The sequence below is a fragment of the Lipotes vexillifer genome, unplaced genomic scaffold (assembly GCF_000442215.2).
Source record: "Lipotes vexillifer unplaced genomic scaffold, Lipotes_vexillifer_v1.1 scaffold496, whole genome shotgun sequence".
NCBI classification, from domain to species: Eukaryota; Metazoa; Chordata; class Mammalia; order Artiodactyla; family Lipotidae; genus Lipotes; species Lipotes vexillifer.
The window spans coordinates 10,826,975-10,853,379 of NW_006786690.1; the positions used below are offsets into that span (position 1 = coordinate 10,826,975).

The following is a 26,405-nucleotide window of genomic DNA, read 5'->3' on the forward strand; positions in this document are numbered from 1 at the left end:
CCCTGGATCCTTCACAGGCCGAGGGGAGCAGAGATGCCCACCAGCCTGAAATGCCCCCTGGGATAGTTACAGAAGAGAGAGACAAACAGATTCTTTAAGCCACCCTGTTTCGGGGTCTTTGCTACAGCAGCCCGAAATCAACCGAAGGAATAAACCTGCCTTGGCCTCAGAAATGAAGTCTTTATCGAAAGAGTATTTATCGTTCTAGTAAGTGGTAAGTGGAAAGGAGGGTGCCAAGTTTTATTGCCCTTCCCCCCCACCCCAGGAGAATCAAAGACACTAAGAGGGGCTCAAGAGATCAAGGCAGACCCCACCCAAGATATTTTCTCCCCCAACATTTCACGTTGCAGGACTGGGAGGGGATGACTCCCAACCTTTCTCAAATAACCTTGTGAGACGCAGTGCGGGCAGGTGGCTCCCAGGAGAGATGGGTATGCCGGCTGCCAGTACCCCAGGCCGGCTCTGAGGAAAGCAGCTGACACGTGGGCCCACTGGTTTCCTGTCTCCTAAAGCAGTTTCTCTCCAAACTCCTCCCCCCACCCAGGGCTGGCTGCTGCGCTCCTTAGAGGGGAGCTCCTGCAGAGCAAGCAACGAGAGAAGAGGCCTGAGCCCTCCCCTGGAGAGCCCACCGCGGTGAGCACGAGTGAAGTGGGGGAGGGATGTGTCCTCCAGCACAAAACCCAGCACCCCCGCACTGTCCTGCGAGGGGAGGCGCCGCAGGACCCTGAGAGCTCTGGGTAAGAGGCGACCCAGCTTCTGGGTCAGCATCCTCGCTCAGCAAAGACAACTACCTGCCATTCACACACCTCAGAAGGAGGTGCCCCATGACCGGCAGTGATGGAGAACACGAGGCGGTCACACTGCAGGAGGGAATGACATCTGTACCCGACCCAGCAAGACGCAGGATTCCACCCAAAAAGGAAGGGACAGCCTGGGCTGGGGGCTGGGCGCCGGGAGGCTCCTGGGGCCACATCGCTGCCCCTGCAGGGGCAGGACCCTGGCTCCCGGTGTCCTTGTGGCCCCAGCGGAGGCCCAGGCGAGGGAGGGGGAGGGAGCTGTTGCCCACTTGTCACTCACCCTGCAATGCTTCTTTGGCTCTGGCTAGCTCCTGCCCCTTCTGGGCCAGCTGGACCCTGAGCTCGGTGGCCGCGAGGACCTCGGAGGACTTGCCGCCCTGCGACTCCTCCAGGTCCTTCATCAGCATCTCCTTCATCTGCCGGAGAAGGTGGACTTCCTCCTGGAGCCGGGACACTTCCTCCCGCAGCAGTGCTAGGGGACAAGGGCACACGGTTAGAGCGGGGGACAGTGGCTCCCGCTCGCTCACTTTTCTGGGGACAGTTTGAAGGTGCTTTGGCTTTCCCTGTTTGCTCTGCATTCAGGGCCTGTCCTACTATGTGTAGGAAAACCCCCGAAAGACCTTATTGCAAGGAGGCCCCGCCCCAGTCCTGGGCCCCGCCCACAGTCTGCAGAGCACACCTGGCGGGACTCCCTGCCTCCCACCACACTCTCTAGGGCTCTCAGGGGTCAGCACTGCAGTCCCAAGCCAGCAGCACTCCCAGTTACGCTTTACGTGCTTTACCTTGTTTACCAAAACCTCCAGAGGCTGGATGCTTCACCCCCATCTCACAGACTAGGAAGTCAAGGCTCGGAGAGATTAAGAAACTCCACGAGGGCATAAAGTGAGTAGGTAGCAGAGGTGGGATGTGAACCCAGACCTGGTCTGGGTAGCAGAGGTGGGATGTGAACCCAGACCACAGTCAACGCGACAGTATTACTCAGGACAGTGCACACCCGGGCCGAGATGCTCACCTCACTCAGAGACCGATTAAAAGAGCTTCTGACGTAGAGAATGGACTTGAGGACACGGGAACGGGGAAGGGTAAGCTGGGACGAAGTGAGAGAGTGGCGTGGACGTATATACACTACCAAATGTAAAAGAGATGGCTATTGGGAAGCAGCCGCATAGCTCAGAGCTTTGGGACCACCTAGAGGGGTGGGATAGGGAGGGTGGGAGGGAGATGCAAGAGGGAGGAGAGATGGGGATGTATGTGTATGTATGGCTGATTCGCTTTGTTATACAGCAGAAAATAACACACCATTGTAAAGCAATTATCCTCCAATAAAGATGTTAAAGAAAAAAAAAAAAAAGAGGTTCTGAGATGCTCATGGAAGCAGGCCCCGGGGCGGCTGGCCTTGGCCTGAATCACTAAGCTCACACATCGCTCTCTCCCTTTTCCCCACCCTCCTGCACGCTGGTCCCTCTCTGTGCGACAGGCCAAGCTCTTTCCAGCCTCAGGGCCTTTGACCCTGCAGGGCCCTCCACCTGCGACACCCTGTTCTTCCAGTGACACAGCCGCCCCCGACACCACCCTGTCCCATGCTCCCATGGTAGCAGGGGATGCAGTCCTCGCCTGTGAGGGGCAGAGGGCACGGCTGCAGCACGGCTTTCGAGGGCCCGGGTCTCCGGTCTGGCTCCCTCGCTGACCAGGAGTGTGATCACGAGCAAGTCCCTTCCCCTCTAAGCCTCACATGCCCCTTCTTTAAAATGGGTCTAACCCTCGTGGGGTTGAGACGCAGGAGGAAGCCTGGTCCAGGGCATGTGCTCAGCGTATACTGAGAGTGCTCAGTGCCGGTGAGACGGGGGCTGCGTCTCCCCAGGCGCCTGACCCTCTTAGCGGCACCCGGCGTTCTCTAAGGCGCTACAACCTGCACTCCTTGGGGAGCCTGGACACGAAGGCAGAGCCAGGTCTAGGGTGGGGGCAGGCCACGGGGAGCAGAGCTGAGGCCTCGGGGACCCGGGGTCCCTCCACCCCGAGAAGCCTGGAGAAGGGCGGCACTGGCTGCAGCCCCTGTTCCCTGGTCTACATCAACCGCCTCCTCCGAGGCCACCTGGGTCCAGCTGCCACCCACACAAGGGGAGGCCGCCCTGCCCTCCCAGCTCCTTGACCCCCCACCCAACCTCCCCACAAAAGCCTGAAATGCAGGGCGTCCCACCTCACTCCTGCACTGAAAACCCTCCCTGGCTTCCCACCCCATCAGCCCATCTGAGGCCTCCCTCGGGCCTGCGGGGGGACTTTCAGTTCTGGAAGGTGCTAGACTTGTCCCGCCTCAGGGCCGCTGGAAGAGCTTCCTTCCTTCTTCGCAGGTTCCTCCCTGTCGGGCAGTCTCAGCCCTACTGTCACCTCAAGAGCCCTAAAGAGACCCTCACCCGTGGTCCACTTCTGACAGCAGTTTGGACAATGCACCCCAAACCCCTCGTTAATGTGGGAGGCCCACCCACGCGCTACCGTGTGCGCGCCCAGTGGGCACGGCTCCCCGAGAGCAGGCCGGGTAGCTCTGCTCTAGCTCATTCGCCGAGGGGTCTCAAGTGCCCTGAATACTATATGGTGACACACGACAATCGAATGATCTCCTCCAGCCACCCGTCCACCCAGCAAGAGTTCATGGGCACCTGCCCCAAGCCAGTTGCTGCTTAAGGCACTGGAGACCCTGGGTGAAGGTCCCAGACAGGTCCCACCCTCAGGCCGGTGCTCCCAAACCCCACAGTGAACACGGACTGCAGAAACCGAAACCTGCACCCCGGGGAGCCAGGCTGTCTGCAAGGGACCTCCTGGTTGCTCTGACATGGACGGACTCAAGTGCAGGCTGGGAACTGTCCAGGTCTCTTAGCAAAACTGCAAAGCAGGAGGTTTGCATTGGGGTCCCCTCCCCTGCCCTCATTCCAGACAAACATCTGCAGGTCGCCTGTTAAGGCAGGCCTGGCGCAGGGTGTTCAAAACGAAGGGAACACCCTTGGCCTCGAGAAATCTCCAGCAAGTAAAGGCAGCACACACAAGTAAGCATAATACAAAGCAGGTGCGGCATGTGCTTGGAGCACAGGAGCACTTGAAATGGGCCTCGGAAGACGGCAGGGCAGTGAGCAGCGGGGACAGTACGAACAAAGGCAAGAAGGCTGGAAAGGCCCCTGGGCAACCCGTGACCAGTACCAGGTGAGGAAGAGCACGGAAGCCAGGGGAGGTGCCACAGGGTCAGATCATAAAAGGTCTTAACCTCGACCACCATCTGTGCCCCCAGCCCTGGCTCGCCGTCTCTAGCAGTCCTTAAGACTCTGGAATTTTCATTCTTGCTTCCTGCCACAGACTGAATGTTTGTGTCCCCATAAAATTCCTGTGTTGAAACCTAGTGCCCCATGTGATGATGGTACCTGGAGGTGAGGCCTTTGGGAGGTCATGAGGGTGGAGCAAAAGACACAGCGAAAAGACAGCTGTCTATTAACCAGGAAGAGGGTCCTCACCAGACACGGAATCTGCCATTGCCTGGCTCTCGGACTTCCAGTCTTCAGAATTTTAAGAAACAAATTTCTGTTGTTTATAAGCCACTGGCTACTTTTGTTCTAGCAACCTCAAACAGACCAAGACACCCTCCTCCATCAATTCTCCCCAGTCACCCATCCTGCCAGGGCCTGTCCCTACTCAACTGTCACCAAACGGTTATTTCATGATAAGGTGTGAGTGACTGCTAAGCATCCCCGTTTGTATTTACATTGCCAGGCAAGTGGAAGCCAGGGCTGTTTGATTTTATCTTAGGGGCATGACTTCTGGGCTTCCTTCAACCGCCCAGAAGAAGCCACTGAGGTTGTTTGCTGTCTATGCAAATGGCAGAGGATTCCAAGAGACCTGGCTTCGAATCCAGTCCTGGCCAGGGCCTTGTTGTGACCCCGAGCAAGCCCCATGATTTTTCCGGCTCTCAGTTGCCATGTACACTGCTTGGGGACAATGTCACCCACTTAGGGTTGCCAGATTTAGCAAAATAAAACACAGCGAAGCAAAACAAACCCCAAAAGCCCAGGTGCACAGTTAAATTTGAATCTCAGATAGACAACAAATAATTTTTAGTATAAGCATGTCTTAAATATTGCATGGGACATACTTATGCTAAAAATTGATTTGTTATTTATATGAAATTCATGCTGTGTTTTATCCAGCAGCCCTACTTCCATTGCAATGAAACGGGGCCATCATGAGAAAGGGCTGTGCTACTAAATTATCTCACAGGAGGAAGGAGGTTAAGGCACAGAACAGCCTGGCACAGCCTTCTCTGCCCCTTGCTCTTGGACGAGAGCAAGACGGGGCTGGGTGCCCCTATCCTGAGCTAACAGTGGCAAAGGCAAATTTTTCCTGCGCTCACGTTGCTAATAGGTGCACCTCACACCCAGGCCCCGCCCCTTGAGTCAGGCTCTGAAGAAGCAGGAGGGCGGGATACCAAGTACAGCTCCTGCAGGAACCAAGTCTTAGGAGACCAGGCTGGAAAAACAACTCCACAGAAAGAGAGAGCCTTGTCCAAGCTTACCAACTGCACCTGCCCTGGCTGGACTAGATCTTGCACAGCCTGGACCCTTCCAGGGGCAGAGAGGGGTGACAGCCCTGGGACTCCAATCACAGAGAGCCTCACAAGACTGAAGCCCATTTACAGGCTTCAGGACCGTTCAGAGGCACTTCCCCTCCCTGGGCCTCAGTGGCCTCACCTGTGAAATGGGAGTGATGGGAATGAGACACACAGGTAATACACTTAGACGTGCTAAGCACGATGAGTGCTGTGTGTGCCCTCATGCCCCCAACTCCTCCTCCCCTCACAGAGGGGAGCGACCACATTCCTCAGAAGCATTGAAGACGTGAGAGTTGGAAGACGTGGGTTGCTGTCTCAGAGGGATTGCTACCTCGCTGTGTGACCTTGGGCAAGTCACTATCCCTCTCTGGGCCTTCATAATATCAGTGCCCTTAGAGGCATGCACTCTTCAGGAATCTAGATGAATGCTGCCGATTGTGCATTTCTCCCCTTGGCGGGACAGGGGTCCCTGCTCTGGTCCACAGCTGCACTGCTCAGTGAGGCAGCCACCAGGCACACGTGGCTACTTAAGTGTAAATTAGTCACAACAAACAACTCAGTTCCTCAGGCACACCCATCACATGTCAAAAGCACAGAGACCACCCCGTCGGGGCACGGAGCTCCTGGTCAGTGCTCGTTCAGGGGCACGAGGTAGGGAAGGGAAGAAGCAGGGTTTGTGAAGCACCTGGTGCAGCGCGGGCCGCAGACACACGGACAGGAGGGAGCCTTGTGCCAAAGGCGGGAGAGCTGCTAGGGAAGGAGCCATGTTCCTGGAGAAACCGCACTGGCCCTGGCCCAGGGACACAAAAGGGAAAGATCAATTGCATACCTTTCTGCCGACGCTGGGCAACCACGGACCTTAGGGCAGGGGGCCGGTGGCGGTAAAAGGGCCTGGTGCCAAAGAAGCCACAGACCCGGCAGAGCTCTAGGCCACGAAAGCCGGAAGTAAGCATTGCCTGGGAGACAGCGGCTCTCCCACCCCCGGGGAAGCCAGCAGTTACCAATGATGCACCCTGCGGGGGGGAGCAGGCAGGCCACACAGTGGAAGCCCCCAGAGGCCTCTTCCCAAGGGCAAGGGGGTGTGGCATACCTACTCAGGTGACAGAGGGAGCTGGGGAGACCCTGCCCCTGCCCCTCTGTAGCACATCTCCTTTTGTTTGTAAGAGCAGCGAGTGCTCGCCATTTTAAAAACGCCATTTCCTGGCCTCCCTTGCAGCTAGAGTTGCCTGTGTGACCCAGTTCTGGCTGATGAGATGTAGGCGAAAGTCCCTGAGGAAGACTGTCCTTTAAGGAAAAAGGGCTTTGCCTCCTCTGTGCCTTCTTGTCTGGAAAGTGGACTTGTGGTTAGAGCTGCGGCAGCAACGTTGTAACAAGGAGGCAACACGCACAGGGAGCAAAAAAGATGCCAAGGGGAGAGAACAGAGCCTGGGGCCTGGCAAGCACAGCCTCAGCCCTGCACCTGTGTCTCGAGACCTGGAGCGGCACCCGCTGGGCAGGGCCGTCTGGCCCAGGAGAGCCTTTGATTTCTCTGCTGATCTACCAGTTCTCCAGAACCAAGCACGGCAGTGCATGCTACAGGCTGAGAGCGAGTTCAGGTGGCTGCTGAGGGCCAGCACCTCTGGGGTCTGCCCCGCGGCTGCCTCAGCCGTGATTTCTGGGCAGTGGGAGGAGGAGGTGGGGACTGTGGAGGAATCCACACAGTGCAGGAGGGAGGTGACCGCTCCTGGCCCTGGGGGAGAGTCCCCAGTTTTGCGACAAGTCCTTTCCTGGCTTAATTTTTGTGAGCTCACAGGGCTGGGGCGGGAGAGGAAGAAGACAAAGGAAAACACTTACTCTCCGTGACTGTGGGGCACCGTCCAAGAACAGGATGCGTGAACAGGCCGCGAGAGGCCTCGGAGCTCTCTCGGTGAGTCACCGGTTTACGAGTCTGGCCTTCCCAAGCCAAAGGTCCGAACCACCGTGTTTCACAATTACGATTCCTTTACTAACACTTCGGGAGCACATGATATGTGCTCCAGGCTCTGTGGTAAGTCTGTTACACTCCTTAACGATAACTAGTGAATCCTCACAATAACCTCATGAAGTAGGTCCCGTTATCACCACCCCCTTTCAACAGATGGGGAAGTTGAGGCACAGGATTTAGGTGACTTGACCAATGTCATGCAGAGTCAGAGCGGTCTAGCTCCGGCACCCACCCCAGTCCAAACTCTTGCACTGTACTATCTTTTTTTTTTTTTTTAATATTTATTTATTTGTCTGCGTCAGATCTTAGTTGCAGCACGTGGGATCTTTAGTTGCAGCACGTGAACTCTTAGTTGCTGCATGTGGGATCTAGTTCCCTGACCTGGGGCCCCTGCATTGGGAGTGCGGACTGTTAGCCACTGGACCCCCAGGGAAGTCCCTCACTGTACTATCTTGCAGGGGGACAGGGCCACAAAGTCCATGGGCTGCCGCAGGCTTGCCCTGATGGATGGCAGGGGAGGCAGGCGTGCCCCCCAGCAGGTACGGGCTTGATTTTGTTTCCCACATGGAGGTGGGTCACAGGGAGCTGGCCACTCCGTGCATGGCCCTCCCCCGGGGCACCGTTCCCATGCAGCTCCTGCAGAAGGATGTGGCCACGGAGCCAGCAGGGGCTCTGCTCTGCTCACACCCGACGCCCAGCGCCAGCCTAGTGCTGGGCTCCTGGCAGGCACCACACAAGAACGGCGCCGAGTGCGGGGCGGGGCGGAGGTGGGCCAGGCTGGTCTGGGTCAGCCACCGGGGCTCAGTCCCGGCTCCCCCGCTTCCTGGCTATTTGACCTTAGGACAAGTGACCTCTGAGTTTATCTGAAACTGGAGCCAAGACCAGTCTCCCAAGCCTGTAGTAAACATTTAACAAAGCAATCATCTAAGTGGAAACATTCCAGAAGGTTCTAAATGGGGGTCATATGGAGCTCGTCAAGATCATTATTATAGAAAAGGGCAAACCTCCCCGATGTTCCGAGGAGAGGCCTTGGCCCCAAGAACCTGGGAGCCCAGACTTGTGGGCCTCCCAACCCGGAAGGGGTGGATTAAATGACAGAGAAGGCTGAGTCACCCAGTCTTCAGGGCAAAGGCAGGACCAGGGGCACAGGGGGCTCCGAAGGGAGGGCAGGCTGGAGTGACAGTCCCTGGCTGCCTGTCGTGGGTGGACACCTTGATAAACAGCTAAGCACACATCTGTCAAAACTCTCTGAACTCAGATGGTACCCTTAAAACCTGTGTGCTTTGCTGTAGGAAATTATACCTAAAAATATACATATATATATATATAGGAGTAACATAGTTCAGGCTTTCCATTCACTCACTTTTATAGATCTTCCCCCCAAATCCAGGTACCGAGCTCACAGGCCCCCTGCCCTCCAGCAGTAAAAGGGGAGCCTAGTCCAACCCCGGGCTCTGTGGACAACCTCCATTCACTTGAGCTATACCTGCCCTGTAGGAGACAAATTGGACCATGCCCCGCTGGCCCTGGCCGAATGGAGGTCACTTCCAGATGACAGAACGCTCTGCTTAATGATGTCATGGTTCCCTTCTGGTCCAAACACCCTTTCTGGCAGAGATAACGGCTGATGGCACTGCCATGTTCTGAGCCCCGACTTTGTGCAGGATGCCACCCACTGGATTACTGGCTTCATCTCACCGGATCCTCATGGCACCCACGCAGGGCTGTAGTGACCCCGCTTGAGCTCGGAGGTGCTGGGGGTATGTGGGACGGAGCCCAGGTCAGCCTGTGGGTCGTGCAGCGCCCCCGCCATGGGCTGGTCCAGTAGCGGCCGGCAGGCCCTGAGCACTCAAAAGCCACCACTGCTGCCGGGACTGCCATTACTGTCATCACTGCCAAATCTGGTCCAGGTGGTAGTCTCAGAACATTAGGATGATGCTTGTTCTAAAAATTAGGAATCAGATGGTTCTTGGAGGGTTAAAATGTTAAGACTGAGGTACAATGATGCATATCAAATCCCCGTAAGAGATGGGCTCCCAGGCCTCAAGACTAAACAGGACCAGATGTATTCGTGTCCAAGGAAGCCAGTACCTGATGGCGGAAGGGAGTCCTGAAAAGGCAGAGTCAGAGAGGGGGTCGCTGGCAGAGCCCACGTCCCAGGCTGAGGGGGTGAGGGTCTTCACCAGCGGCCTAAGGGCACCTCCTCTGTTCTGCCTTTCTGCGGAGGGAGCACATGGAGAGAAAGAGGCAGCTGCATTCCTATGTTGCATTCCCTCTGTTCTTGAATTCATTCTTCATCATCATCATGGTGATAATAGTAACACTTTTTGAGTCACTCGTGCATGCCAGAACAGTTCTAAATCCTCACACCATTAATTCTCAATGCTCACAATAACCCAAGGTGATGCACCCACTTTACAGAAGAAACTGAGGCATGGAGAAAACATGTGGTTAAACCCGGGTGGTCTGGCTGCAGTCTTTTCTGGTCACTACCGAGTTACATTCTACCGCTTCTCCTGCGGTACAGCTGCCAGACTGTGAGCTGCCCCACAAGGCAGGCAAAGCCTATGTGCCCTCTCGGGGCCCGCAGTTACAAGGGGGCCCTCAAACCCTCCTGGGACAGATACCACTGTTTGCATCCTTCCCCCAGCCTGGAAGGCCCGAGATCGCAGAACCTCTTGGCTAAGCTGACCCAAATGCCAAGGAGGGACAGGAGTGCTGGATTCAAACAGCCCAGGGCAGGGGCAGCAGAGGCAGCAATGCAGCCCTCGGTTCTAGACTCAGCCCCGAAGGTTCCTCAAGGCTCTGTAAATGACTGGAATTCCACAGGGACGTCCAGCCAGGTGGGACTTGATTGAATGTAACGGTTTGTCTGTGGAGAGAGAAATCTGGGAACCGTAGCCTGGGAAGAGCAGCCTCAGGGCTGGGCCTCTGAGATGGGGGAGGGAAGACTTGACATCACTTCCTTCTGCTCGGCTGGTCCCCTCACACCCAGCCCAGGCTCCCCTCCAGCCTGGTCTGTGCGTGGGGAGCTGAAAGCAGCCCTCTTGGTCTACCTCTGCTCTCCCAGGGACGTAGACTCTCCCATCCCTCCCTCCATCCCCCCTGTATGTGGAGACAGACCCACTAGGCCAGGAACAGGGCCAGTGGCAGGCAGACAAGAGCTGGGTCTATGATTTGCTAGAGATTTCCGTGTTCTCTGGGCCTTTGTCCTGTGATCCTGACACTTAAAGCTTTGGGGGTGACGGGACACAATACAGCACTCACCAAATACAAGTAGATTCTCAAACAACGCCCAGGCACTCCTCAGCAGTATTAATTCCAAGGCTGCTCCAGGGCCTGGGAGAGCCGCCTGGTCATTCTTACTACAGGTGGGTAGGGGAGGGCCTGGCAGGTACCAGGTGATGCAGGCTTTGTCTTTTTCTCATATTTCACAGTAACTGTTTTCTCTTTTAGGTGCTGTTTAACCCGTCTTTCCTGCAGAGCTGTTCCAGTGCAGCTGCTGGCCCATAAACACACCTTTCAGCCAGACTCGTCTTGGGCCCGATTTGCCAAGCTAATCCTCTTCCACAATCTTGGGGGACCCACCTTTCCCACGGGAAGCTGTGCCTACCCAGCTCCACATCCCGGGAATCCAATTCTCTCCGGGAAGGGGTCTGCGTCCTTTGACCATCCCTCGCCAAGCACTGACTCAGGAATAATCGTGTGCCAGGCACCAGCCCTGGAAGGGTGCCAGTCTCAGGTTCAAAAGCAGAGATGCCTGGGGAAGTGAAGGAATCGCAAACCTCCAGCACGCGGCTCCCTAGGTCTCAGGCAGAGCCAAAACCGAGGATCTGCGCTACGGAACATGGTCCCCGCGGGCGGCCTGGCCTGATTCCTAGAATGTCCCCTTTTATCATTGGAGGTCCTCGCTTCCTGTGTCCACTGCTCCCCAAGCCCAGGAAGGACAGCCTCTGGCAGGCTTTCTGGGCGTATGGCTTGATGCCACCATGCACTGACAGCCAGCAGGAGCCCCACGATCCTCGGGGGTCTGCAACAGTCACTCAGCAGGTGATTCTAGCTCCAGAAGGAATGTGCACCCCCAAATACAGCATCTGTCTGGGGGTGGAAAGGCAGGCCCTCTCCTGTCACCCAGGCGGCTGAGTCCATGACAGGCTGTGACTGCTTGGTCCCAAAGCCAGGTGCCCAGGCCTCCTTGGGGGCCTTGAGGAGCCCGCTCCTATCTGCTTGCTGGGCAGGAGTGATGGGAGAGGAAAGGGCTGGCCTCTCCTTAGGGCCTGGCCAGCTGCCTCCCCCAGCCCTCATTGAACACAGTTTCCCTTGGGACTTAGAAGCAGCGAGCTGGGGCCCATTCATCGTGTCGGGTGGGCTGACAGCAGCTGTCCTGGGATACCCTCTTGGTGCAAAGAGGAATCTTAACACTCTTATCAAGTTGAGCCTTAAAGCCACCGCTTCCCCTGGGATGCTGGCTCATCCCACCTTTTCAAAGTTCTTCATTATCCCCCCCTGGATTGGGCAGCAGACTTTTTGGTTCAGCCGACATCTATGCCTCCAGTCTTTCAGACAGAGCACCTCCATTTCCCTCTGGGGAGCCACCCACTCCCAGAGCCCGTGGTTCAAAGGTGGAGATAAGACCCAGGCTGGCCAATCAGAGAGCTGAGTTGTCCTGCCCACTGTGATTGGTTTAGGAGGGGAAGCACATGACACAAATCAGTCCAATCAGGGTCAGAGTCTGGACCAGGAGCCGCTCTCTTTAATGATGGATGCGAGGATGGAGCCTGGAGGTGGTAGTGGCCATCCTGCCACCAAGAAGGGAGCGCCAACAGGACAAAGACTGGATTCAGATAATATCCGTGTTGTCCTGGATCACACCACGCCTGAAGCCAGGATCTACTCCTGAATTTTTCAGTTATGTGAACCAACATTCTTAAGCCAGTTTGAGTTGCATTTTCTATCCCTTGCAACTGTAAAAGAATCCTGATAAACGGTTTCTGTCAGGGACCATTTTCCGGGTGCCCAGCATCCCCACAAACTTAAAGGCCACCTGTTATGCGCTAAGCACTCTAAGCTGTATCACTGTCCTTCAGAAACCGCGCAAGCAAAACGGACAATGGAATTTACCTCCACAGAACCAGTGAGCACCTACTCCCACGTGTGCTTTAATTCTAGATTTTCTTTGACTGCAGTGACCAGTCCCCCTGGGTTGAAACCCTGCAAGGCACAAATTTTCAAGTTCTGCCCCAAGGCCATTTCCAGACTTTTCCTGCCCGAATCAGCCTTTCTTCTCTTCTCCCACCCGAAGAGGTCTGCGAGCACTGACCCCGCAGCCTTCCTCGGCCTGAGGGCTCTGGGTCCCGTTTGGGTGCTGACTATGTGCCTGGCCCTAAGCCTCGGACCACTGAATTGTCTCGCTGGGAGCAGTGCTAGCTTTCTCTCCATTTTGCACATGCAAACGGAGGTGGAGAGACGGAGACCAGGACAGGTGGACAGGCTTGTTCAAGGTTATAGAGCAGGTCCCGGTGGCACAGCGGATCCCAGCTCAGAAGTCTGTCTGATTGCAAAGCTCATGTTCTTAACTGGACTAGGCGCCCAGCCCTAAATGCCATGCTGTGCATATTTCTCAAACTAAACTCCGGGACAAAGGGCGGGGCAGGGCTGGAACTGGGCCTTTTTTCGAACTTTGGTGAAAACAACCGGGTCCCCCAGCCTTGGCTCTCACCACAAGCTTCCCCCGTCCCCAAGGCTTGGCTCCTAAAGGAACGGATCCAGGAGAGGGGCAGTGACCACTGGGCAGCACCGCCTGTTTCCCTCTCCGCCTTCACCACGCAAGACTCTCTCCTCCCACCCCTCCTCCCTCTTCTCTACCCTCCAGGGGAAAAAAATTACCAAAACACAAAGAGGAAAAAGAAAGAAGGCCCAGCATTGGTTACACCCACCAACTTGTGACACGGCGGCCCATCCACGCAGCGAGCACAAAGCTCACTGCAAACCAGGAGGAACCAACTTGACCGAGGCCTTGCGGCTGCAGGGGGAGAGCCCAGACCTTGCTTTCTTTCCCACCCGAGTCTGAGTCGGCAGCAAAACCCCTGCATCTCAATTTCCTTCTCCACCCATTACCAGAATCACAGAGCAGACTGAAGCTGCCTGTCCCAGTTGTCAGAGATCGGGTTCTCCAAGGCCTGGCTCCCGGCAGGAGAGCTACCTTCCTAAGAAGCCCCATTTTATATCCCCATTTTATAGACGGCCAAACTGAGGCCCAAAGGAAGGTGTCTGGAATCTACAGCCCTGACTGCTAGGCCACTGGCTACTATAACCTGGAAGCAAACTGGAAACATGCTTTGGCTGGAACATTCTGCTCAGCCTTTCTTAGGCATCAGTCAACTCAGGGGTTAAATGCTTCGAAACATGTTCAGCATGCCGAAGACCCCCGCAGATGTAAACAATTACACAGAGAAGGGAAGTGGGCGACCAGGACCCAGCCGGGGCTCTCCTAGCATCGCCAGCACACGAGGGCGGCGAGTCTGAAATTCCCGCATCTTCAGATCTGTATCTCGAACAGACCCGGGCTTTCAGAAGAATTTAAACCAAGTCCAGGTGGCAACCTGGACAAACAGCAAACCTGGAGGACTCCCTGTCTCAAACGTGCCTTCAGAAGGCGAACTAAGAATGGGCGTCTCCTGCTCTGTCTCGACCTCTACATCCCTCAACTTCCTCACCTATAAAACCACAACAGTGATGGCTGAGAGCAGTGATTCGGGCACCAAATCCTGGCTCTGTCCTTTATAGTAGCTGTTGGACCCCAGCAGATCACTTCCGTGTCCTCATGTGAGGAATGCAGGTAATGACAGTATCTGCTGTGACAGCCTATGAGTAACAGACCAAAAGCTCCAAGAAGGGGCCTGGCACAGAGCCAATGTTGGCAGCCAGTTCCGATGCCATCGAGAGGACGCCTGACCCCACGGAGGGGGCGAAGAAGGAAGAGGACGTCTTGGGCTCCTGCAGTGGGAGGTGCCCAAGGCCGCGGAGCCTGCAAGCGGCAGGGCGGCACACGGATCCATGTAACTCGCTCCTGACTATTCTCCAGCCCAACCGAGCAGCTGCTCCAGGAAAAAATAAAATATGCTTTGCATACTTTAAATGTTTCACTTATGAAAACTGGCAGGGCCGCCTTTCTAAATTGTTTAGCAATAAAGTCAGTAATGAAACCGCTGGAGGCTCTCACCGCCGGAACCCGGGTCGGGGAGTCTGCGGGGGGCAGGGTAGGAGGACAGGCCAGCCGCTAGCACGGAGCCCACAGGGGCTTCCAGAAGGCGCCATGTGGGATTTTTCAGAGGGGCACTGGGATCACGTCCTGGTGTCCTGATGTGAAATTGGATCCTCCCTCTGAAGCCAAGCCCCAAGCCAGCGGGGGCAGAGGGGAGGCCCCTTCCGGCCTGGAACGTTTTCCCACACTCCAAGGGCGCCCCGGTTTCCAGCCAATCGAGTTAATTGAAAAATTACCTTGGGCTGAGAAACAGCAGGCCCGGGCCACGTGGGCTGGGTCACAGGAAATCCTACCGGGTCTCCGGCGTGCCTGTATTTCAACAACCTACAGCTGGAAGGCCAGGAGCAGAGCTTGGCATCCCAGGAACCGGGGAAGCTCTACGTGCTGGGCACGCATCCCAGCAACCTGGGAGGGCGGCATGATGCCCGTGTTAGAGATGAGACTAAAGCGCAGAGACTCAGGGCCTGCCCGAGGGCCACGGTCACCAGGGCTGCCTGGCTCCCCCTGAGAGAGTTCTTCTCAGGATGCTCTTCTTTCCTGTGCCCCAGGGCCCCCCAACCCCAAATCCTAACACACAGAGCTCAAGGGGAAGCCCAGGATGCACACCAGCTAGCGAGGCCGGCTGGAGGCCTTCTGCCCGGCGTGGAGCTAGTCGGCATCTTCATACGCAAAAGGCTGCCTGCACTCGGGCTGATGTTGTTAAGCTGAATACAGTGCTTTTAACTTTTTCTTCAAAGTGCTCTCACCTCTTACGTTTATCACCCAAACCCCTGGGAAGATTACGATGGTGGGTTTTATTGTCCTCATTAAGGGGCAGTCAACCAAGGCCCAGGCCTGGCTCCTCCCCTCAGCCAACTCACCCAGGGATTCTAAGGTGTGTGAGGCCTGGGCCCACTTCTCCTACCTTGGGCCCCCCTGACCCCCTCCCACCCCACCTGTGCAGACTCCTGGGTACACCCCTGCCTCTCTGGACTGTTTGGTCCATTCCTGTCCTCCTAGGTCCTCAGTCTGTTCAAAGGGCCTGGGGCACCCCTACTTCTGCAGTGGTCCATCCGGTCTCCAGAGGCCTTTGCAGTCACCGATTCTGAGGCTTCAAAGTAGGACCAACGGGGGCCCCACGACTGTGTCCCTCCTCCCATCAGAGTACAACTTTCAGGTTTTAAAATGAACAAAATCAATTAGAAAAACGACCTTATTTCACCTGGGGAGTTTCAGCAGTGTTGTCTATGAACCAAATATATAATCAAGACACAGAAAACGGGGTTTTTGGGGGGGAGGGGGAGGGAGCGCAGTGGGATGAGGAGGGCAAACTCAAGTCCCTGAGTTACTACATCTGTGGACAGAACTTCTCCCCGCGTGGGAAGACGCAACCTGAACGCATAAGCTGCATATTTGACTTCCGGTTTCGAAAGTTGCTCGTTGAACACCTGGGCTGAGAGGCAGCGTGGTCTAAGTGGCCGGAAACACCCTGGGGGCGAGTTGGTCTGGGTTTGAGTCCCAGTCCCTTACTAACCTCTCTCTGCCACAGTTCCCTTACCTGTAACATGGGGCAATAACAGTACCCATCTTACAGGGTTGTCGTGAGGATGAAATGAGTGACTATACAGAGAGTCCATATAGACACACGCACGGACCGGACCCATAAGAGAGCCGTGCTTGGCACAGGCCAAGCGCTATGTGCCACCTGGTTCTTCCCCCTCCCCCTCCCAGGAGCCACTGCCTTCTGGTTCTGAGAGCAGCCCCTGCCCAGCAGCCTTGTCCCTGGATCCCCAGGGGCTTCTTCTGGAAACCTGACCTGAACTTCCAGGTAGAACATTCCTTGCTGAGAGGTCTCCAGAGTGGGGCTCCCAGCAGCTGGGGGCTTGTTGCTGAGGAAGTGGCCCACGAGATCCTAATCTGCAAGCACGAAGCCCCCTCTCTTTTGCCGCCCGCCCCCCCCTCCCCCCCCCCCCCCCCTGCCGCAATCTCTGCCCGCGAAGGGGCTTCCTAGTGTGTGGAGACCTTTCCTCCTTCACAGCTCCCTCCCACTGGTGCAGGTGCCGTCCCTATTCTTTTGTTGCTGAGGAAGTGGCCCACGAGATCCTAATCTGCAAGCACGAAGCCCCCTCTCTTTTGCCGCCCGCCCCCCCCTCCCCCCCCACTTTCGCCTGTTTACGGGCTGAGAAAGGCAGAGATGCAGCTTGGATTCCTGCTTTGAGCTGCCGCCAGCTTGCCACCAAACGTTTCCCCCGTCTGTCTGGCCCACTCCACCATTTCACAAAGGTCAAACGCTTACTGCACTCCGCGTACGGCCTCTTGGGAGTGCAGAGGAGAAAACTATTCGAAAAATGTAAGTTGGAAAAACCCCATGGCTCGCCACCACCACACTGCCCCCCCGACACTGGCGCACGCGTTCACGGCTCACCCCCAGTTCGACAGAACACACAGCCGTGTCCCAGCCCCTCGGTCTTAAAAACAAGTAGGAGGACAGAGAGGCGAGGCAGAATTTCCACTGATGGTGACCAGAGCCTAGGCTGTCGTCCTCGGAGGAATACAAATGACCCTGTCAGCCCAGACAAGGAAATCTCTTGTACAGAACGGCATCCTTCTAGGTCTTTCTGGAGCAGCTCCTGGCAGGAGCCGCGTATCATGTGCCACGGCACCTAGAAGAGCCCTGACCCACGAGCTAAGCCCAAGAAGCGCCCACAGAGCTGAGGTTAGCCCAGGGCATGAGCTTGGGGCAAGGGAACCCTTAGAGCAGGCTGAGGCTCCCCTAGGACCGCGCTCTCCTGCCCAGAGGTGCTTTCAAGACCAAACATGCTTTTCTTTGAAGTCGTCTTCTTCCACGCCTCTCCTCTGCCCCCCAAGAGAAAATGACTCCAACTAAAGAATAGCAGGTTCTAGGCCTGGCCATGGCGGAATCAAAGCGTCCAGCTTGAATAAAGGAATGAACAGAATGAGAGTGGTGACACTGGATGTGAATGGTCTGGAGCAGGTCAAAGACTTTTTGTTGTTCTATAGACAGCTGACCCGTGAACAACTCAGGGGACAGGGGCGCCCACTGTCCACACAGTCGAAAACTGGGGTGTAATTCACAGTCTGCCCTCCGTATCCTGGTGGGTCCAACTATCCGCAGATGGTGCAGTAGTGTACTATTTACTATTGAAATAATCCACGTATAAGTGGACCCGAGCAGTTCAAAGCCATGTCGTTCAAGCGTCGACTGTATTTTATTCTCATAAGCCAGCCTCCTCCTGCCCTACTCTGGTGGGCGGAACTGCTAGATCTTTCTTCTCCCCAGTCCACAGACTTCAAACCTGGAAGATCTGGGCCTTTCACACACATCTCTCCTGACACACCTGAAACAGTGTGGATCACTGAGGCTGTCCGAGGGGAAGGAGAATAGATGCGTGTGGCGGGGTGTACAGGGCTGGCCCAGGGCGGGTGTACACAACACACACACACACCCCGCACTTCATGGGTGCTTCAAAACTGTTTCCACCGTTGGGCAAAGCAGCAGAAAACAAGCCGATTGAAGAAGCAGGTGTCCTAACCAGGAGCAGGTGTCAGCGTTGTGACCCGACCTGTAACAAGAAAAAGTCCCGTGTGCTGTGGACTTGCTGTCCCGTCCCTCTGGAACTGCAGGTGGCTCACCAGCCAGGCCCGTGAGGTCACTCCTTCCCCGGTGGCAGATGGCACATAGCTGCCGACATTCCAGGAATCCACAACAAACCCCCCATGCAAGCTCCGGTTACTCTTCAGCCAGGAGAGGAGACCCCAGACAGTGAAGCCCAAACCCAGGAGGCAGGGGACGAGGGGACAGTGGCCCTCTGGCCCTTCTGCAGGTGAGCAGACAGCACGGATCTCAGCAGAGACCATGGGCACGCAGGGCCCAAGAGTCTTCAGCTAAGATCCTTTCCGTAATCATGAAAATTAACCCAGGATAACCCAGCTGCCCAGGAAATTGTTCCTGCTCCTGTCTCTGGAGAAACCTATAAATCTCCTTCCGAATTAGCATTTGCTCTGCACGCACACCTGCAAAAAGCTAATTTGGGGGAAGTGGTGGGGCGGAAACCAGACCTCCAACCCAGGCTGGCCTGGTCTGGAAGGGAGGCGGCTGACTCAAGTTAAACATTTCCAGGCAGAGAAATTCAATCTCCTTTTGCAAGGGGCTGGCATTTAACGTACTGTTTTTCTGTCCACCCTCCTCTTTTTGGAATCTCTTGGCTGCAGGCAGATGTTGATAGGACCCTCTTGCCAAGAGGCGAGTGCTGTTTGTCTGGCCGTGCATGCTGCTTATGGATCCCAAAAGGAGTATGTGAACTCGTCACTGGATGTCTCTGGGGCTCCTTCTGACCTAAGAGCTGTCAGCGCACGGGTGGGTGGTACAGGGTGGGCTGCAGAATGGCGTCCTAATTCCACAGCCCTGGCCTGGCCTAGGCTACTGTGTCGGCCCCACCTGCCCTAAGAGCATTCCATGGAGTTCCTAGCTCCCCTTCTCCTTGCCTGCTGCCAGGAGGGCCCGCCTGATGTCTTCAGGCTCCCGCAGAGTCCTCTTAAACAAACGTCAGGAGAGCCAGGAACACACAGCTCAGTCTGGGGAACATTCTTCCCTTGGATGTGCAAGGGAGGCTTCGGGCTCCAGGAGTTCTCTCTGCCCTCACAAAGGGCTCCGGGTGGGAGATGAGAGTCAAAGGCTAGTCAAGCTGGGCGGACCAAGGCAAGACATCCTGTCCTCCAACTTCCCCAGCACAATCTGCTCTGCCCTGGCTGGGAAAAAAGATGCTTAGAGAAAGGAAGCTGGTGCAGCAAGGTGTACTGGTTCATGTGCCACGGTGGCTGTCTTCTCACGTCAGAGGGGTTGGCGTGTCAAGGAAATAGATTTAGCGTGTAAGATCCTCAAATGGTAGGACACGGGCCAAGGGTAGATGCTACAAAGAGATCACTTTGGGGCTCAATGTACCAGTGAGTGAATGCTTAAAACAAATCAAAGACCGTAAGGGCTGCCAGAGAGGAAGGACATTTCCAGTCCCTGCAGGGGTGCCAGCTCAGGAGGAACACCTGCCCTGGACTCGACGGGTCAGTCTGTTTCCCTAAGTTAACCACTTTCCCACAGCCCAAGAGGGAGGCAGCTCCATACTGCGTACAGGGAGCCCGGCCACCCTGACACACGCAGATGATTGATTAGTCACCTGACCCAGGGTCTTGCAGACTATTGATGAGGCAGGGACCAATCAGATTCTCTGTCTCCCAGGCATTTCAGAGATTGAAAGGTCCTGCAAGAGCAGACGCCCGGGCAGAGCAGTAAAGCAAGGCAGGCAGTCAGGGAGAATCCTTGGAAATTCCTAGGGGGAGGGACGGAGTGAGAGGGCGCTGCTCCAGGCTCCCAGCATTGGTGCCAACAGACCCCACGTGGCTGGCCTTGGACTTCTTGAGGCTGCCTTCGTGCCTTTACAAGCAGCCCTCCTTTGACTTGAGCGCCACGGTGTAAGCTCTGAAACACTAGCACACCCCTGGCAGGGAACCCTGCAGCGCAAAGCAGGGCCCTCTCTGGGGCTGGCCAGGCTGGGTGAGGGCTCAGCCACTGCCATTGAACCTGGCAGTCCTGATGCTGTGAGGGGATGAAGCCCCAGGCCTTCCCCAAGGCCCCTGCTCCCCACTCCCTAACCACGTACCTCCCTTCATCACCGCTAGGCACAGTGCCCGGATCTGTACCGCATGCCATGGAGAACAAAGGAAAAGCTCAGTCATGGCCAGGACTCAATATCCCAACAGGCAGAAGAGTGCCCGGTGGGTACACGCCCTCCCACACACCCGCTCCCCCCCCCCCCCCCACCCCCCCCCCCAGCCACACCAAACAAATCACTGCTGCAGCAACACACCCTCTTTTTTCATGCAGCCCCAACCAGACCCCACGCTTCCCAAACATCATTTTATTATTTGCAACCCATTTGAGATGACGTATTAATAAAGCCACCATTCCACTTATTAAGTACCCACTGCATACCAGGCCCTGCCGGGTGGCTTCCCTCATTCCCATTCCACGCTGAGGAACCCGAGGCTTGGGAAAATAAAGAAGTGTCCCTAAAGCCCCCCGTGTGGGCTTCTCACAAGCTGTAAGTCTCTGACAGCTGCCTCCGAGCTGGGGAGCAAAGCGCTAGCAGATGCCGTCTCCAAAAATGTCTCCTCGACAAGACTCACCTTGCTCCAAAGACTTTGTCTCCTGCGGATCACTGACCCTGGACTTGTGCAAACTGGCATCTCTCCGGTGAGCCTTGTATTGCTCCAGTGCCCATTTGGTATTAGGCTAATATAAATGATATTTCCTGAGCACCTACTATGCGCCAAGCACCATGCAAAGCCCTGTGCATGGGCCATCTCATTTAATCCCCACAAAACCCTACTAGATAGGATTAGCACTCCCAATTTACAGATGGATAAACTGAGGCTCAGAGGGGTTAAGGAGCTGGGGACGATTTGCACGCAGGCAGTCTGGCTCCATGGCCCCGAGCACTTGGTACACAGTCTCCAATGTCCTTACATTTAGGGCTCCAGGTCCGGGGACTTGTCTTGGTGTGAAGGCTCGCTCTCCTCCTGGGGCTGATACGGAAGGAAACGGGGAGCCCGCACCTACGCCCTAAACAACACCAGCTGCAGAGGCAGGCCAACCATGCCCTTTTGCTAAATTCTTAGCTTCCCAGGCTGCCCACTCCCTACCCTGCTGTGAGAAGGTAGCATCTGCCTGCTGGGTATGCTATGAATTCAGGTCATCTCCAGAGGGAAGCAGTCAGTGCTCTCCAGGGAGATGGCCAAGCGATGCAGCCCAGAAAATCTGACTCCTATGGGAAGGCTGAGAGAAGCCAGATGCTGTCTGGAGGGCCCAAAGCCCTCGCTGCTGCCGCTGACCTCGGCGCACTCAGCAATACGAGGGACATGGCAGGAGGATGACGAGGGGGCCATCAGAGCACGCGTTTATGCTGGCCCTCAGGGAAGCAGGCACACTGTGTGCGGGGTGCTCAAACCAAGCCCGTGCAGGCCCCATACTCAGGAAGCCAACGGTCCAGGGGTCCTCCTGCAAGCCTGCCTGGGACAGGTGTGATTTGAAAAAAAAGAAAGAAAAAAAAAGCTTAAACAGAGGGATGGGAGGGAGAGAAAGGAGGGGTCGTGATGACTTATGCCCAGGAGACTATGAAGGAACATGAGAGACAGCAAGAGTCCAGCTGCTTCTTGAAGATAGAGAAGGAAGGAAAAGGGGAGACAGAAGGAACAACGGACAAAAGAGAAAGCCTAGCTCCTCCACAGGGGTCTAGAACAGGGCTTGGCCCATGGTAGGTGCTCAAGAAAACCTGCAAAATAATTAACTGGTAGCATCTACATCTAAGGCTTTCCTTGGAATCTCACAACACCTAGTGAGCGAGGGGCACGCACAAACACACTGGCTGAAGGAATCAGCTCACATTCTGCAGAGAACAGCTTGTACATCTGCCTCCCAGCTTCCAATCCTCAGGATGCATACTCTCCCTGACCTTCCTTTGCCTAATACCCCACTATGAGCCAGCGCGTCTCCCTGGAAGCTCACAAGTCCTACCCCAACCTATTCTAAGGAAGGGCACAGGATCTGGGCCTGCCAATCAGTGCATTCCTGGCTACTGGACTAAGTGACTGGCTCAGAGCTGTTGCATAATTAAAGCTAAGCCAACGAGAGTCAGTCCTGGGATTTTTGCTAGAAATACTGGGAATAAAGGACTCTCTCCCCTGGAATCCAAGAAAGATAAACGTTGCTTAGACTTGTTAGGGGTCATTTTTGCCACTAGAAAGGATAAAGCCCAAACAGATGAAAGGAAAGCTGGGAGATGACATCATCTGAGCCCCTGGATGCAGCTATGCTTGAAGCTTGACCTATCGCTGATCAATTCGGTTAGGGGGAGCTACTGATTTCCCTTTCTGTGAGTCAGTTCCAATAGCGTTTCTATCATTTGCAACTCAAATACTCCTGTAACTACATGACTCTCTGGGAAGGTAGTAGGAAACTAAGACGTGCAAACAATACAAAGCTAGTTTTTTTTTCTTTAACAAATAGTTATCGAGCTCTAAGCATGAAACTCTCTGAGCCTCGGATGCCACCCTGAGTGCTGGTGATCAGGCCTCCGTATCTCACAGGGTGAACAGAGAGAGTAGCCAAACCCTCCTGTGACCTCTGTTATCTTTAACATGTTAATGCCAAGAGAAGCAGGAAACCCACAGCACTGGGAAAGACAGGCTGTGTCAGTGACGTCTGGAGCACACCACATCTGAGCCTCTGGCTGGACTTTGCAGAGCTGCCCCATGACCCTCACACTTTATAAGGACCCTGCCCAGCCCAGGGAGGCAGCCATAAGGAGCTCCCCACCAGGGCTGGGCCTGGACAGAAGGGGTGTGTCTGGCCCCTTCAGGGACAGAGTCCCTTTGTTATTCCTCACTTCAGACTCTGCCACAGTTCAGGACGGACACAAGTGACGCTGCAGAGTCTGCTGCAGCAGGGACAGGAGAGTGGTGGCTACTGTGGGCTCCAGCTGGACTCCAGCTGGACTCGAGTCGAATCTAACCTCTTCTGCTTCCTGGCTTTACGGCCTGGGGCAAGTTTCTTAACCTCCCCGTGCCTCAGTTACTCCATCTGGAAAATGAGGTGATTAATGTACCTAACTTATTTTGGTTGTTTAATGCAGGCAACCCTGCAAAGCAGGAGTGCTTAGGTCAGGCTCCCCTGCATGATTTTCATGAGTGCACGTAAGTGACGAGAACCTTACAGTGTTTCAGTGACATGGGAGCTGGGGAGAAGCTAGGGTGCCTCTAAGTGCGCAACTACTCAGAACACTGGTTTGTCCACCTGGCAAACAGTGAGTCTCTGAAAAGAACCCAGAGAACAGAACCAGCAAGTCAGCCCAGTAAGCAGGAGGGAGGAACTGGCTTGGTGACAGCAAGAGGGTGGGGCTCTGGCCCACGGTCATGAGGGTTGGCCGCAGACAGAAGCCCAGTCACCTTGGGGGGATGGTCACACAGGGACACACAGCCTTTGGGGGAAGTCACTGATGCCGACACCAAGAGGCCAGCAGGAAGAGAAGGGAGAGGACCTGCTGGTCATTTCAAACACCCCTGCAGCTGCCCAAACACACAATCAAACCTCCTCTAGCCAGGTCCCAGCTAGCTGCAAGGCCTAGTTAACTAGGATTCTGGCTTAGGTTGGAGGACAAAGAAGCAAACAATGAAGAGACTCCCTGACGCAATGGCTTCTTATTTTCTTACATGTGAGCAGGGGGAGTTGTAGGGTCAAGTACAACCACCTGTCCTAAGATGCTCAGCTTCTGAGTTAGGACCCGAAAGGTCTGCAGAAGCCTAAATTCCAAAAAGGGAGTTGTCCAGGCTCTGTCTGCCCCGCTGACCAAGGTGGGGAAGCAAAAGGGCATTTCAGGAAGTCTTCAATGACAATGGAAACACAGAAAGAGTTTCTGGTGTCTGATTTTCTGAAAATGTCCTTGACTTTAAGCATGACGAGGGGAGGACCATGTTTTGGGCAGGACTGTTTTATCTACAACTATATCCCTGATACTTAAGAAGGATTCTGGTCCAGACAAGTGCACCATAATTATTTGCAGAATAAACGAACAAAAGAACTTCGGGGGCTCTACCACGCTCAAAGATTCTGGAAACTGAAAGGTAAACTGTCCACTTGCTTATGGAGATACAATGACCAGGTGACACAAAGGACGAGGGCCAGGAGTAAAACTCAATGGACTCATTATCTTAGGTTATCGGATCCGGGCCTGTGGCTGCCGGGCCTGAGAACGGGGTCCCGTGCAGGGGAGCGGGGCCAGCAGCGCCCAAGCCACATGCTCTATCTGTCCCACTTCTGTCTCTATCTTTTGGCGGGTCCCAAATTTCAGAAGGAAAGAGGGATATATTTATTGACCCCTCCAAACCCCAACAATTACTGGTGGGGCTGCAGGTGTTCTCCAGGTGCTGCCCTACCTGCCAGGTGACGCTCCTCCAAAGGTGTGCCAATACATCTGCCAGATTCGATGTCTCCTAAGGTTCTTCCAGCTGAGAAATTCACGTCTGCGTGTTTCCTCCCGTTCGGAGCGTTTCCTGAAAGCCTACTGTGTGCTCCAGGCATACGGAGGGAGGCAGATGCGTAGGCGCCCTGTGGCCCCCGCGCCCTCCGCGGGTCCAGTTCAGGAGGAAGGCCCCACGTAACGCTCAAGAAATGTTCCTGAAGGACCTGGTCTCCAGATGACGCGCCCACGGCAAGGCAGGACTGCGCACAGAGGGGCTGGAATGAGCAGGAAAGGCTGTGCAGAAGTGGGATGGGGCCAGGGCAGTATGGAATTTGGACTTTGTACGGGGGTGGAGCCATAAGAGAAGAGGTGAGGGCTGGGAACGAGCTGGCTGGCTCATGGGACAGGAGACCCTGAGCCCCTTAACAGGAGCCAGGAAAGCAGCCGACATTGTTCGCGGCTCCCAGCACCACACCCAGGCCGAGCAGGTACTCAACACCTGCCAGGTGGACGAACCAGGAGCTTTGTTGGATGCAGGGAGAGGTTGAGGAAGGGCATCCTTCTGGTTCCAGCTAGGCGTTCTAGACAGAAAACCCCTCCAGAATGTAAGCGCCACGAGGGCAGAGCTGGCGTGGCTCAGCTTGTCAGCACCAGGCACCCAGTCGGGGTCTGATGAGTATTTATCCAGTGAGCGAATAAGTAAACAAATGGCAGATGTGATTTAATAAAAACATGCTCAGTTGGAATCTGGGTGGTGGGTCATCCAGGCCATTGGTCGATGCCCAGAGACGTAAATGAGCTGGAAGTGAGGGCAGGGCCATAAGGTCAATGCAATCAGCAAAGGTAGAGGGGGCCAGGAGTCAGGTAGGTGATGCCTTAACTTCTGGGAGGGCAGGGTCGGGGAGGGGATCACTTGCCATATGGCAAAAGCAGCTGAGTGTGGCTGGCAAAGTTGAGTGTCTGGAAGCCACTGGGGTACCGATAGGGAGACCAACTGTCCTGGTTTGCCTGGGACTGGGGGGTTTCCCAGGATGTGGGACTTTCAGTGCTGAAACCAGGAAAGTTCCAAGCTAACCGGGAGAGTCGGTTCCCCGAGGCACAGGTCTGCCCTCACCAGCACTGAGGTGGTACCAACCACCTTTGTAAAGTGCCTCCGAGTGTGCAAAGCACTTCCACATCCAAGGGCTCGGGTAAAAAGCAACCACAAATCTGGGAGCTAAGCCAGGCTGGCACTACAGATCTCATTTCATGGAATAGGAAACTGGGGTTCAGAGGGGAATGACCTGCACGAGGAAGGTCCCACAGCGGATAAGTAGCACGGTCACGTCTGATCTGGCCTCCAGCTCCCCTGCTTTCTGCAACCACTGGGAAGACAGGAAACAGACAAGTGCTGTCTGTCGAGCACAGCTGTGAGCCGTGCCAACTTCCTCCGGGCTGATGGATGCCAGGGGAAGCAGCAGGGGCCCTGCCCCAAGAGGGGGCCCCAGGGAAATGGGCCCATCGGGCCCTCTGCTCTTCTGGCACAGGGTGGGCAGGCGGCCACCACCTGGGATGCTGGGAGAGAGGATGGGGGTGAGGATGCTGCTGGCCACCACTCTGCTTGCCTCCCCGTAACATCCCCGTGATGGCCACCCCTTGGGTAAGGCCCAGATCCCCGTAGGCCCTCGTGAAAGGCAGAGGGATCATCTCGCCACACTCCCAGCGGACCCTGGGTGTGGAAGGGTCTCGGCAGCTCTTGGCTGAGGGGACAGGCTAGGGTACAGAGGGAAGGGGGAAGGGGGAA

The 26,405-nt window shown here is 55.5% G+C and overlaps 1 protein-coding gene across 4 annotated transcripts in view; it reads right to left on the bottom strand.

Moving 5' to 3' along the window:
- KAZN (kazrin, periplakin interacting protein) overlaps positions 1-26,405 on the bottom strand; it is a 463,695-nt gene that overhangs the window by 123,010 nt on the left and 314,280 nt on the right. For all 4 annotated transcript variants that reach the window (XM_007459298.1, XM_007459297.1, XM_007459299.1 and 1 more), the window contains one exon: positions 1,078-1,269. In XM_007459298.1, coding sequence (XP_007459360.1) covers positions 1,078-1,269 — 192 coding nt within the window. The remainder of the gene's footprint in view (positions 1-1,077; positions 1,270-26,405) is intronic.